The following is a 12,874-nucleotide window of genomic DNA, read 5'->3' on the forward strand; positions in this document are numbered from 1 at the left end:
GAGACTGAGCTATGTGAGATAAAAAGGATTTTTTTTTAAAAAAGAGAGCTGTGTCTGCTGCCAACAATGCAAAACAGCTTTCAAAAAAAAATTATACCATGATACGTATGGCATAATTTTCAATGATATTTCAAATTAAGAAAAAAAAAAGTTAATTTCTTTTCCACAAAGAGAATGCCCATGCCTACCTACCTCTGTGAATAATTTTCAAGTTTTCTTTTAAGTGGTTTAGTGCTTTCACAGTCTAGGGGGAAAAAAAGTAGAAAGAGAAATGAAATATATGTTAATTAGGAGAACAAGTTACACTTACATACTCTAAGTTTTTAAAAGTTCCTAAGTAAAGTATTTGTAACCTATCATAATTTTAGTTAGAAACGATAACTGATTGCAAAAATCTAGTTTCTTATATTTCTTGCTCTGACAGTTACACAAAATAACTGATGCGTTTAATAAACAAATCAATGAAAGCCGTACTCATGAGCTTCTTTAAGAATAAAAATGTCTAACATAAGACGGATAAGAGGATTATCCCCTCATCTATCTCACTAGACAGGTTTCTATTAGTAACTTAAAAAGAGACAATTCCCCACATCATGAATTTTTTTTTTAAAAAATTTCCTGTCTCTCTCCCCCCCACCTCACCTAGAAAGTCATTATAACAAAGAATTTTTTTAAAGTAAAAAGAAAAAGAAGAAAGAGATAAAATTATCAAAACTGACAATATACACCATGTTCCTCACCCATGGACCCTCCACCCTCACCCTTGCCTCACCTCTGCAAAAGTGGTGTTTATTTATATGCTCATATTCTTTTGGGGTAAAACTTATTCTCTGTAATTTTAAAATATGTATTATTAAATGCTTTGTGGTGGTTTTTATTTCAATTTATATTGTTAAAGTCACTATCTACATTGATTTCCTGGCTCTGTTTACTTCAGTTCATGTATGATTTTCCATGCTTCTCTGGATATTATTATAAATAATATTCACAATTTCTTACAGTACAGTAATATTCCATTCATGTACCACAATTTATTTAGCCATTTGCCAACTGCAGGGCATCTGATTTTTTTTTCAATTCTTTGCTTCTATAAAAGATGCTGTTGTAAACATTTTCATGTGTATGGAGAACTTCTTTGGTATTCTAACAGTAGAATCTCTGTGTCAAAGATATGGACACTATATTAATTTTAGGTATATAATACTACAAACTACTTTCCAGAATGGTTGTATTTGCATGCCTACCGTATTTCCACAACCCAGTGAACATTGACTATTCTCATCTTTTGCTCTCTTTACCAGTTTGCTGGTTAATGTGTTAAAGCCTCAGATTTGTTTTGATTCTTATTTTTCTAATTAATAATTGAAGTATTCTTTCATGTGGTTGCTAATAGTTTACAATTCTCCTTTTGAAAACTGTTTGTATTTTTATATCACTTTTTATATGGCTTTTGGTCTTACATATTTCTGTTAGATATCTATATATGTTGGAGACCAGACCTTTATTCAAGATTTTTTCCCATATGTCATGAACTCTTTGTGCTTTTGGTGAGCCTCAGAAGTTGTATAAACCCACACATTTTTATTCTTTTGTCGCTCTTGTCACATCTGCTTGGTTAGACATAAGAGATCTCTGTTTAGATTATGATTAATCACTAGAAAACTAAGCTGACTAAGGAGAGAAGGAACTAGGACTCCTGAATTAAATTTGATGGTAACATACAAAGTACAAAACACAACCACAGTCATGCTGATCATCTGAGAAATGATAACTACAAAGAGTATTTCATGAAATTTCAGGATAAGTCATAACAAGGTCTACTCCTAATTCACTAAGTCTGTTAAGGCAAAGTGTTTGACAGATACTAAATTTTTTACACAAGATCTCTAAACCTTTCTCCTTTTAAAGGAACACCTCAAATCAGTTTGCCCCAACTAAACTAGTTTCAAAATAATATCATTTACATATTTTAACTAGGACCTTGTGTGAGGCTAGAAACACTGCTACAAAATAATTCAGCTGACAGCCCAGTTGTAATGAAAATATTATTTGACTGCTTTTTATAAACAATCATGTCTGTAAACTACAAATTACTCTCTAAGAACTTTCTGCAAGAAGATACATGGATGTGATACAATTGTACTTTAATAAATTTTTAAAGATTTTAAGAGAGATTTAACATTTGAAATAATTTTTGGAAAAATAATAAAAAAATACTTACTGCTAAAGTGATTTTGCCTAAAATTTCTTCTGGAATAACATCATCTAGAACACTATATACATATTTGTAAAACTTGTCAAACGAGGTAGACATGAGTTCCATACAGATCCAACAGTCACCCTAAAAAAAAAAAAAATCATTATCCTTAAATTATCCACTACCATTACCCAAGCACTTTAGATAATAATTTTTTCCACATGTAGTGATAAGGATCGGAGAATTTTATAATCAGAAAGGCTCACAGAGATCATTTTCAAAATTAGAAACTGAGGCCCAAAAAGGTTAAGAGACTTAAAGAATTTATTTCTTCATTTGTTATGTGACAAGTATTGTGCTAAGTGCAGGAAATAGAAATAGAAGCCAAAAACACAGCCTGTACCCTCAAGGACTTTACATTCTAACTGTTAAAGACAGTACAAAAAGGGGAGCCAGATAGGGAAGGGGTGATGGATAGTGAGACCCAAGCTGGAGCAAAGCTTCTGGGGAATTGGTGGAAAAGTCTCGAGAGTGAAGAAGGGAGCTAGGAAGGATGGGAGCATGGCCCAAATACCTCATAAAATGGGAGTTCACGTGGGAACTTACCAATCAGAAAGGCAGAAAGCCTCTCTAGGTTAAGAAGGTGAGATGGCTGCTGGAAAGGAGGTGGAAAAGTAATTATCTTAGAGGAGTTTTATTAGGGAGGGTATTAGGGTATTAGAGATAGATGAGAATGAAGAGACTTAAAGGCCAAAAATATGGCTATTTCAGCTTCCCTCTCCAACAGCTGTGCAAATAATATACAACAATTCAGAAAGTCTATGAAAAGCTATATTGTAGAGAATCTGTAACCAATGTAGCAGCACTATTACTAATGGTTATGTCCTAAGGAAAAATGAAGAGAGGTTCTGTTACAGAAATGCTTCCTTGCAAATGCCATTCAATCTAACAAGATCTTAGCTCCATCTCTCCAACAGAGGGCCAGGCCTACCTTAGCCACTGACAAATTGTGTAACCTTGGGCAGGTCACCTCCTCTCTCTGAACCTCACTTTCTTCACCTATACAATTGGGAAAATACTTTGTGTAACAGGGTTACTATATGAGGATAAAATGACACAATGTATATTAAGCATCCTTAATCATACAGTGTTACATGGATATAAACTAGTTTTCTTATATGATTCTTTTATAAAGTCCCACCCAGTGGTCTCCATCTTGAGTCAGGGGCAGTCCTGAATTCTTGAAGGTTTTATCAATGGAATACAAGCTTTGACAGATTTTACCAGGTTGATGAGACTTCCAATAAAAATCCTGTTGATAAACTATGTCTGCTTTCCAAGGGCCAGGCTAGATAACAGAGAAGTAGGCTAATCCCTTCGTGGCAAATTCACAGGCCCTAAGAATCCAAGGTAAGAAATAAACAAACAAATAAAACCAAAAAGCCCTACCAAAACTCCCCCAGAAAACAGCTCTCAATTCTGTATATAGCCCACTTTCCACCTTTGCAGTTTTGGTGAGAAAAGGGAATGGGAGGGTCAAAAAACAAAGTTTTTAGAGCATTTATAAGCATTAACTTTAACTGTTGGTACTCTAAATGTCAGATCCTTATCTAATTACCAAGCAGTTATTACTTAAGGAAGTGAACCATTACAATTCTAATATTCTTGTTATAAATAAAACCAAAGCACAAAAGAACTTTGCAGTTAAGTGGAAAGAAGTTCTCACAGGTTCTTGTGGAATTGATTTTACTGTGAATCCCAACATAAGACATATCACATGGTCATCTTATATTGCTGGGTTAATGGTAAACATTTGCAGAAAAACAACTACAAAGAACTACAGCCAATGCACCAAGAGAGGATGAGGAGGTAAAGAACTTCTATAGACAAGTTTAAAAAGTTCTATAAATTAAATGAATATGTACTTTACCTAGTGGCATCAATATAAAGCTGGGAACAGGGTAGAAAGGGAAAAATATATTGGAAAACGATTTCAGAATAAGAAACAAGAGGGGCCACTAAGTTATAGACTTACTGCTATTTATCTTCAGTATTTTCTTCAAAAAGAGAGTCAGAATACTCTACATAATGGACAGCACCAAATAATATCACAAAAGTAAAAGTGATTATATTCTAAGAGGAAATTAATAGTTATAAAGGTGGGAGTCACTTCTGAGTAAGCTATTTTTGTACAGTAAGAAATACTATTTGCTTATTAGAGCAAACATTGAAATCAGTACCAAGCTAAAAGAATTAAAATGTAATTAAAATTGCTCCAACAACCTAAAACAAACAAGTGGGTACTTACTAAAAGAACAGATAGCAACACATAAAATTACAACTTCCTAACAAAATTTAATTCATATAACTCAAACATCACAACCAGAAGACCACAAACAAGAAACTGCCTCAGTCAGCAAATATTTGCTCTCCTTGCCAGGTAAACAAAGATGGCAGCCAAAAGCAGCATCAGTTTAGAATATAAAGTCAAGTCTTATAGAGAGGAGTAGGATGTGATTATGAATAGTGATGTATCATAAAAGAATGAAAAGCAATTAAGGAAAAAATAAGGTTTACAGAAAACTCAGACATAAACTTAGTAAAATCAGATCAATCCAATAATATTTAAAGATGCAACTGGAAAGATCACAAACATGAGAAATGTAAAAGATCTGCCGAGATTATTCTAATAATTTCTATATTAATGAGATTTGGACAAGCTATTCGTACAGTTAATGTTAGCCTCCCTGCCTAAGTGAAAAAAAGGCATCAAAATGGCAGGGAGAAGAAAAGATGGGAAGAGCAGCAGGGCAGAGTCCAGAGAAGACCAAGTATACAAGGAAGAGATGCATGCTGGAGACAACATACAGGCATCTAGAAAGCAGAAAGTGATCCTTTCTAGAGACACTGCAATAAGGAAGAGTATCAATTGCTTGAGGAAAAAAAATCTCAAACCAAAAATAAGATTCATATACCCACTTTCTTTTTTAATTTTAATTTTTAACTTAAATTTAAATTTTGTTATTCTGAACATCATAAATACCAACAAACAAGAGGGTCCTCACCATCTGCCCAGAATCCTGGGCCCTGGATCCTGGAATAATGGGCAAAGAAGTACAACCTAATCAAGGGCTGGGACAGGCCAGCCCCTTTGGTCATGGTAGATTGGTGGGCTGATCCCAGGAAAGAGAAGCATAAGTTTGCGGAGATCAGAGGAGGTAGTACCAGTAAACTGGCAGCTATTATCTAGTTTGTCCAGTCCTATTTTGTCACAGATCATGATAATGGAAGATTCATATGCCAAGCAGCACAGTTGGATGCAGCAGGACAAGAGTATGAGGCAATGAGATAACAACACAAAAAGACTGGAGGGAGTTTTCATGCTGGTCTTTTTCAGTGGAGAGAGGAAGCTTTGAGTATATATTTCTATATATTTCAAAAAGAGATTCTCAAAGTAAAGGAATATGATGAATTGGCAACAATTCTAGTTGGCTATAAAGTAGATCTTGATCATCAAACACAGGTGACACAAAAATAAAGATGGCAGCTTTCATGGCAACTAAAAGTTTCACCAAATGGTATAAGCAAACCAGGAGATTCTGTTCCTATTCTGTTCCTTTCTTCTCCTTCAGTTTATCCTCACTGTATCTTGCTTGTACACAGTTGTTTTCATGCTGCCTCCTCATTTAGATTGTGAACTCCTTGAAATCAGGGACTATATTTTGCCTCTTTGTATTCTCAGCACAGCTCAGTGTCTGGCACATAGTAGGAGCTTAACAAATGCCAAGTAACTGAGTAACCACTATTTCCATACACAGAAAAGAAAATGAGGGTCGCACATGTAAATATGGACCTCTATCATAAATAGTTTGCATTTTGAAAAAGAATATAACCAATTCAATTTAGTTTCAAGGATATCTTGCTAGGCTTTTTTAAATTTAATTTTTGTGTTGTCTTCAATGCATTTTTTCTTAAAATGCTACAATGACCCTTTTCCTTCTTTTTGGCATCACTATATAGTGATATAGTTCTCTCTTCCTCTGAAATCCCTCTCTCCATTAAAACACATCACACACACGCATGCGTGAATGTAACAAAGAAGCATGGTCAAGCAAAATACATCAAACATTGGTCCAAAAGTTACTATCTTAATCTGCATGGGAAATCTCTCTCTGTCAGGTGGAGGGCATTATGCTTTATCATTAATCCTTAGGAATAGTCTAATCAATGCAATTCATTGCAATGATCAGAGTTCTTAAGTCTTTCAAAGTTCTTTTTCTTTACAAATTGTAGTCAATGTATAAATTGTTCTACTTTAATTGTTTTAAACAAATAGTTTTCTTATAAAAAAGTTTTAAGTATTTATTTGCTTTCTCTTCTATATTCCTCCTTCCCCAAATGAAAAAAAGTAAAACAAAACCCTTGTAATAAATATACGTAGTAAAGCAAAAGAAATTCAAATATTGGCCATGTCCAAAATGCATGTCTCATTCTGCATCATTGTCTGTCTGTCAAAAGACAGAAGGACATGGAGGGAATTATAGTTAGTCATACACAACATGACTATTATGGAAGTCATTTGCAAAACTACACAGATATGGCCTATATTGAATTGCCTGACTTCCCAAAGGGAATGGGTGGGGAGGGAGGGATGGGGAGAAGTTAGAACTCAAAGTTTTAGGAACAACTGTTGAGTATTGTTCTTGCAACTAGGAAATAGAAATACAGATAATGGGGTATAGAAAATTATCTTGCCCTACAGGACAAAAGAGAAGATGGGGACAAGGGAAGGGAGGGATGTTAGAAGAGAGGGCAGATTGGTGATAGGGGCAATTAGAATGCTGGGTGTTTTGGGGTGGGGGGAGGGGAGAAATGGGGAGAAAATTTGAAACCCAAAATTTTGCGGAAATGAATGTTGAAAAGTTAAATTAATTAATTAATTTTTTAAAAAAATAGAAGTACATATATCATCACCAGTCACCTAAATGAGGACTTCTTAAACTTTTTCCACTTGTGACCCCTTCAGTACTTCTTAAGCTGTGGGTTGCGACCTATTATATGTTTCTATGAAACTGCTCCTTTAGCCATTTCTTACAGCACAACAATATGTTATTACATTTATAAACCATACTTAGCCATTACCTAATTCACGGGCAACCCCTCAGTTTCCAATTTTTTGCCACCAGAGAAAGAGCTAGTATCAATATTTTTGTAGCTATCGATTGTTTTCCTTTCTTTCAATTCTTTGGGGTATAGGCCTAGCAGTGATATAAAATATATGTGTGTGTGTCTGTGTGTGTGTTATAAAATGATACATACACAAAAGGAAAAAAGAGGACTACTGTATGACTATTGTTAACAGGATGCTTACATTTTAAAATATATATTAAGAAAAATAAAAACAATACTCTAAACTCTGTAAAAGGAAAATCATTCCTCACTGTAATTCAAAATATAACTTTCAAAGCTGTCTTGATTTGCAAATTTATCTAAGATTTTCTTAAACATTTACATCTTTATATTTTTACCCTTTTATGAACTAATTTGGATATGGCTAAAATCATTAAATAAAACAGTACATAACTTGTTTACCTAAACTACTTTCTTATTGAAATAACAGCTCACTAATTCTCATATTTTGGACTAGCTGATCAAATTCACTTTTAGCTTTGTAAATGGTGATTCTATAAATGTTGATTTTATCCCTGTCTCAAGTGTTGAATAAATAAATCTTCAGATAAGTCTGAAACTGATTCTTATCTTGGTCTGTAAAGTTTAATTAAATGCACTTGCCCCAAATGAAACTCATTTGTTCCCACGGAACCTCATTGGTTCCTCACTCAGCTATTTCTGTTTTCTCTGATTTAAGCACTCCTTTTTCAAGATGTGACTGCAGCGGTGGGGTTAAACTAATTACAAGAGTTTTTAGCTCTCAAATATAATGATCTTTGCTTCACTGGAAACCAGTGAATGAAAACATCAAATACAATCATCTGATGAAAAGGGTTTGGCTAATGACAAAAAAATGCCAAAAAGCAATACCAATACCTCTAAGGTATACCAGGTCAGATTCAACAAATATTTATTACTCAGTGTCTACCCTATCTAGTCACTGTACATATATTTTCAGGCACTGAATGTATATAAACAACTTTCAGTCAAAATAAATTTTTATTGAGCGTCTATAATGTGTAATGACAGGTACAATGGGAAAATTTTTCAAAGTTGATGACATAATTCCTTGCCTCAGTAAGCTTTTCATTAAATTGGAGAGATAAGACATATACACATAAACAGACTATTGAAAATACAAAGAAGCATATGATAAAATCTTAAAGGGAAAGAAGGGAACAGGCATTATAAGAATAAGTAGCTATTGTATGTCAGGCACTGTGCTAAGCACTGTATACAAATACTTACATTTGATCCTCACAATAACCCTGAGATACAGATACTATTATTATCTCCATTTTACAATTAAGGAAACTGAGACAGAGGTTCAGTGACTTGACTAGGGTCACACAACTAGTGTCTGAGGCAAGAATTGAACCTGGGTCTTCTTGATTCCAGGTCCATAAGTTTATCTATTAATGCCACCCACTTCCTCTCATTAGCAAAATATGAGCTCTGAAAAGGCAAAGGTTTTGTTAGGGGAAAAGAGAAACTGGAACAGGACACAGGAAATAAGAGAGGCAGGGAGGAAGAAAGAGGCACATTATGGGGCATGAGAACAAATTCAGCAATAAAGAAGCAGGAATTCTTAAAGCATATACAGGAGAAAGCAGGTTGATCAGGCTTGAGAGGAAGATTTGTACAGGTAAGGTATTTCTGGAAAAGTAGAATCGGGCTAGATTGTGAGAGTCCTTGAATGCCTGACTAGAAACCATCTTGGATACATGAAGATTGTCAGAACAATGAACATGAAAGCTATATTTTAGGAAAATTAATATGCAGTCCTATGCAGGGAGAAAGAATTTAAAATGCAGGTGACCTACTGGCAGCTAGTACAATAGTCTAGAAATGAAGTATTAAGGGTTCTAACACTAGGCAGCAAAAGGGAAATTTTCCACTCTTTTCCAAAAAAAGTCAAATATAAGATATATTACAAAGGCATGAGAGTAAAAGAGGAATCAAAGATGACTCCAAGGTTTCAAGAATAGGTGAAAATGCCATTAATAGAAACTTTCCAGACCCTCAGTTTTTCCATTTTAAAATACAGAGACTGAACTAGATGATCTGAGATACTTTCAAATTTTAGATCCTATAAAGTTATGAGAATGAGAACTGAGAAATAGACACTAGGAGAGTTACTTTATGAATGGAGCTTCAGTGGGATACTAGGGGCATAAAGTCAGATTTCAGGGAGTTGAGAGACAAATGTGCAGTAAGAAAAAAAATCAAGTTGTAGAAAACACTGTTCTACCTTCCATTTAACAAACTGAAATTGCCTTCCTCAAGGAATACAGACCAGAAATAGAAGCAAAGAAAGCATAAGGTGGAGGTTTATTTACAGAATTGGAGATTGTATGATAGACATGTCAAATGACAGAGGGACAAGAAGAGTCTAGGATGGTGATGGGTACACATAATGCTGAAACAGTCATCAAACCAGTGGAGGTAGTGGGAATTTAATTCATCCCTACTTTGAGTGCAGGATAAATTATCATAGGATCCAATGAGTATACAAAATAGATCCTATGGATTTGGAGTTCTCAGAGAAAAAAAGAATCATTCATAAATTGGGAGACAGAGTAATATTTGATATAATCAGGTCAGCAGGGAACTAAAGCCAGGTGATTCAGAACAGTGAAGGAAGGTGAGGAAATTTGTATATCATAAGTCATTAATATGAATATAGAAGTAATCAAGGATAATAGTTGACAAAAGGTGAAGGAAAATAAGGAAGCCAAAATAATAGGTAAACATCTGTCAGAAGTGCTATAGAAAAGATTCCTATGCTAGGCAGGAGGACAGACTCACTAAACCATCCCTTAAGATCTAAGATTCTAATTATTTAAGTGAGGCTGAGTTTTCTTAAATGTTAAGTGACAGATTGGACCTGATGATTTCCCACAGTCCTTTCCATCTGTTATGAATATCCATCCCAATTATCCCCACGTCCTCTGAGATCTTATGTACTAAAAGCTTTAACCAAAAACAAAGAATGGAGCTGCACATAGCCAATAATAGTCTCTTAACCTCTCTATATGTTTCCCAATCTATAAAGTGAGGAAGCTGGACTGATATCTTAAGTCACTTTTACCTCTAAAGCTCTGATCTTTAATCACAATCATCAACTGCGCAGTATTTTGTGGAAAGCCACAGATATGTATTCATACCTCTCTGAAGAGTGCTCCATAAAACTGAACAATATATGGGCAATCACTACTTCGCATGACCACATCCAAGTCCATAAGAAGCTGTTTTTGTTCTTTTTCATCCACTGTTGACCGAATCCTCTGAAAAAGTAATGATCATGAAACGTTATTTCACAAAAACAGAAAATAGTCATTTTAGGAACCAGTTTTTTACCACAAACAAAAATTAAAAACAAAGACTACTCTGAAAGTTCACAAATAATATTCTAAGTCATAAGAAAACTTTCCCAAAATGAAAAAACAATTCAGTAATTTATTCTAACTATTCATTGCTTGAATCTACCACAGACATTTTAGAAATTCCTTTTTGAAATAGCTATAGGAATCTGACACCAAAACACATATTGATAATGAGAGTTACGCAACAAGACATGTATGCTGTGAAAATCAAAGCTATTATGGCAGTTAAAAAGAAACTAAGGAAAAGAAATACAGGAAAAATTATAAGAAATTACATTTTAAAAGATTTTCATAGGAGAAACTATGAGCACATAGACATACCAATTGTAGGATGTTAAAACTGGATGGAGAAACTCAGTTGATTAAGATGATTTGTTTTAGGCCACATAGCTACTTAGGGTCAAACCTGAACTAAAATCTACTTCCTGACTCCCAGGTCTTTTCTCTGAGACCAGGTTAAAAGCAAAATTCATCAAAACTATAGATTAGACTTCAGCCTAGCATAAACCTGTATAGGGGAACCTGGAAGTGAGAAAGAATGCTTTTGGTAAGTCATCACTCTCTCCTTAAATTGCAAACTCAAAGACAAAGGAAACCAGAGAAGGATTTCCCCTTATGGTAGAAAAGCAGTTAAAACAAACAGGATAATAATGCTTTTTTTAATTCAAGAAAATTTATTTTTTCTTCTCATAGTAACATTCACCACCTCAATTTCATTAAGGCACCTCATATATCAAATTTAACAAGAAAGTCAGTAGTCAAAAAAAAAAAAAAGATAGCATAGTTTTCTAAGAATTTCAAGGCACTGCTCCACAAGTGCTTGAAAGAGGAAGGCAATCACATGAATTTCTATTTCATAGATGACAAACCAAATGCACAGAGAGACAACTGACACTCCTGGGGGTTATAAGAAGTATGAACAGAAGAAGCAACTGCTTCTCTTGCTCTAAGACATGTCAGATGAAAGGACTGTAATTTTATTGTTCACTACTTCTTCAATGGCTATTATGTTTTCTATGTGAGTGAACTGATTAATCATTATAAGCTTATATTTGCAAATCTCATTTTTTATTTTATTTCCCAAATGAAAAATAAGAAAAAAAGATAAGATCAAATGCTTAAAGAAATCAGAAATTATTTGCCATCACTCCTTTACTGCCTCAGTGTTTTTATTCATTTAACAGTTGGAAACTTTGGGGGTGATATTAATAATATTCATCTTTCAGTCAAAAAGAGCATTTCAGAAAGGTAAAAATTACTAAAACTCAGTAATATAGAAAGTTGTTCATAAACTTATAGTGTTCATTTATGCAAAAAAGTTAATTACATTATTTCCTGGAAACAAGTTTTTCTAATATATGATAACCTTATTAGCATCTATATTGTGTACCAGAATCAGAACAGCAGTCCCAGACTACTGACAAGGGGGTGTGAGGATTGGGGGGTAAAGGGGAGGGGCACACGAAGTGACCAGCTCCTGCCAGCAATGAAGATGAATGATTTATTGGGGAATGAGAGCAATGCTAATTTGCTGCAGGGCAGGGGGAAAGAGGCTTTTCATTACATATTTCTTTAGACATGTGAAAAAAACACCACTATGAAAAACTTTTATTGCTATGGATATTATTAATGTCATAATCACTAAAATACTACATTTTCCTAAACTGGTTCTTTATATAGGTATGTCTGAAACTTCAACTATTTCCCCTCTCTGGCTTCAATTTCATCATGTGTGAAATGAGGGGATTGTATTAAATATCATCTATCTAAAAGAATCATCCATCTCTGAATTCTGAGTTCTAGAAACGTAATAAATTGTATGTTATGGACAAAACTTCAAAAGAGGTATAAAAATTTTTTTGGCTAGTCATTAAAGTTTGTTTTTTCTAAAAATAATGTTTCCTTTAGTATTTAAAGTAGTGTTCTGTATGTAGATGGGAAGTATTTAATAAATGTTTTAATGAATTAACAAAAAGGATGAATAAATTGGACCAATGGCTTGCAGGCCAATATCCAGGAGACTAGGTGGTGCAGTGCAGAGGTAGTAAGTTCATACTGGCTATGAAGCAGATTAAAACAAAACTGGTAAATGTTTAAATAAAAATACAATACAACATAG

General features: G+C 34.1%; 1 protein-coding gene across 9 annotated transcripts in view; it reads right to left on the reverse strand.

The window, feature by feature from the left end:
* Window positions 1-12,874, reverse strand: part of MAP2K4 (mitogen-activated protein kinase kinase 4) — a 202,584-nt gene that overhangs the window by 79,285 nt on the left and 110,425 nt on the right. For all 9 annotated transcript variants that reach the window (XR_011974941.1, XM_072645058.1, XM_072645057.1 and 6 more), the window contains 3 exons: window positions 10,537-10,656; window positions 2,222-2,341; window positions 193-244 (listed from right to left, as the gene is read on the reverse strand). Coding sequence is in view for 8 of the 9 variants with exons in the window: in XM_072645058.1 (XP_072501159.1) it covers window positions 193-244; window positions 2,222-2,341; window positions 10,537-10,656 (292 nt within the window). In the remaining variant the exon portion in view is untranslated. The remainder of the gene's footprint in view (window positions 1-192; window positions 245-2,221; window positions 2,342-10,536; window positions 10,657-12,874) is intronic.

Source organism: Notamacropus eugenii, chromosome 2, assembly GCF_028372415.1.
Source record: "Notamacropus eugenii isolate mMacEug1 chromosome 2, mMacEug1.pri_v2, whole genome shotgun sequence".
Lineage (NCBI taxonomy): Eukaryota > Metazoa > Chordata > Mammalia > Diprotodontia > Macropodidae > Notamacropus > Notamacropus eugenii.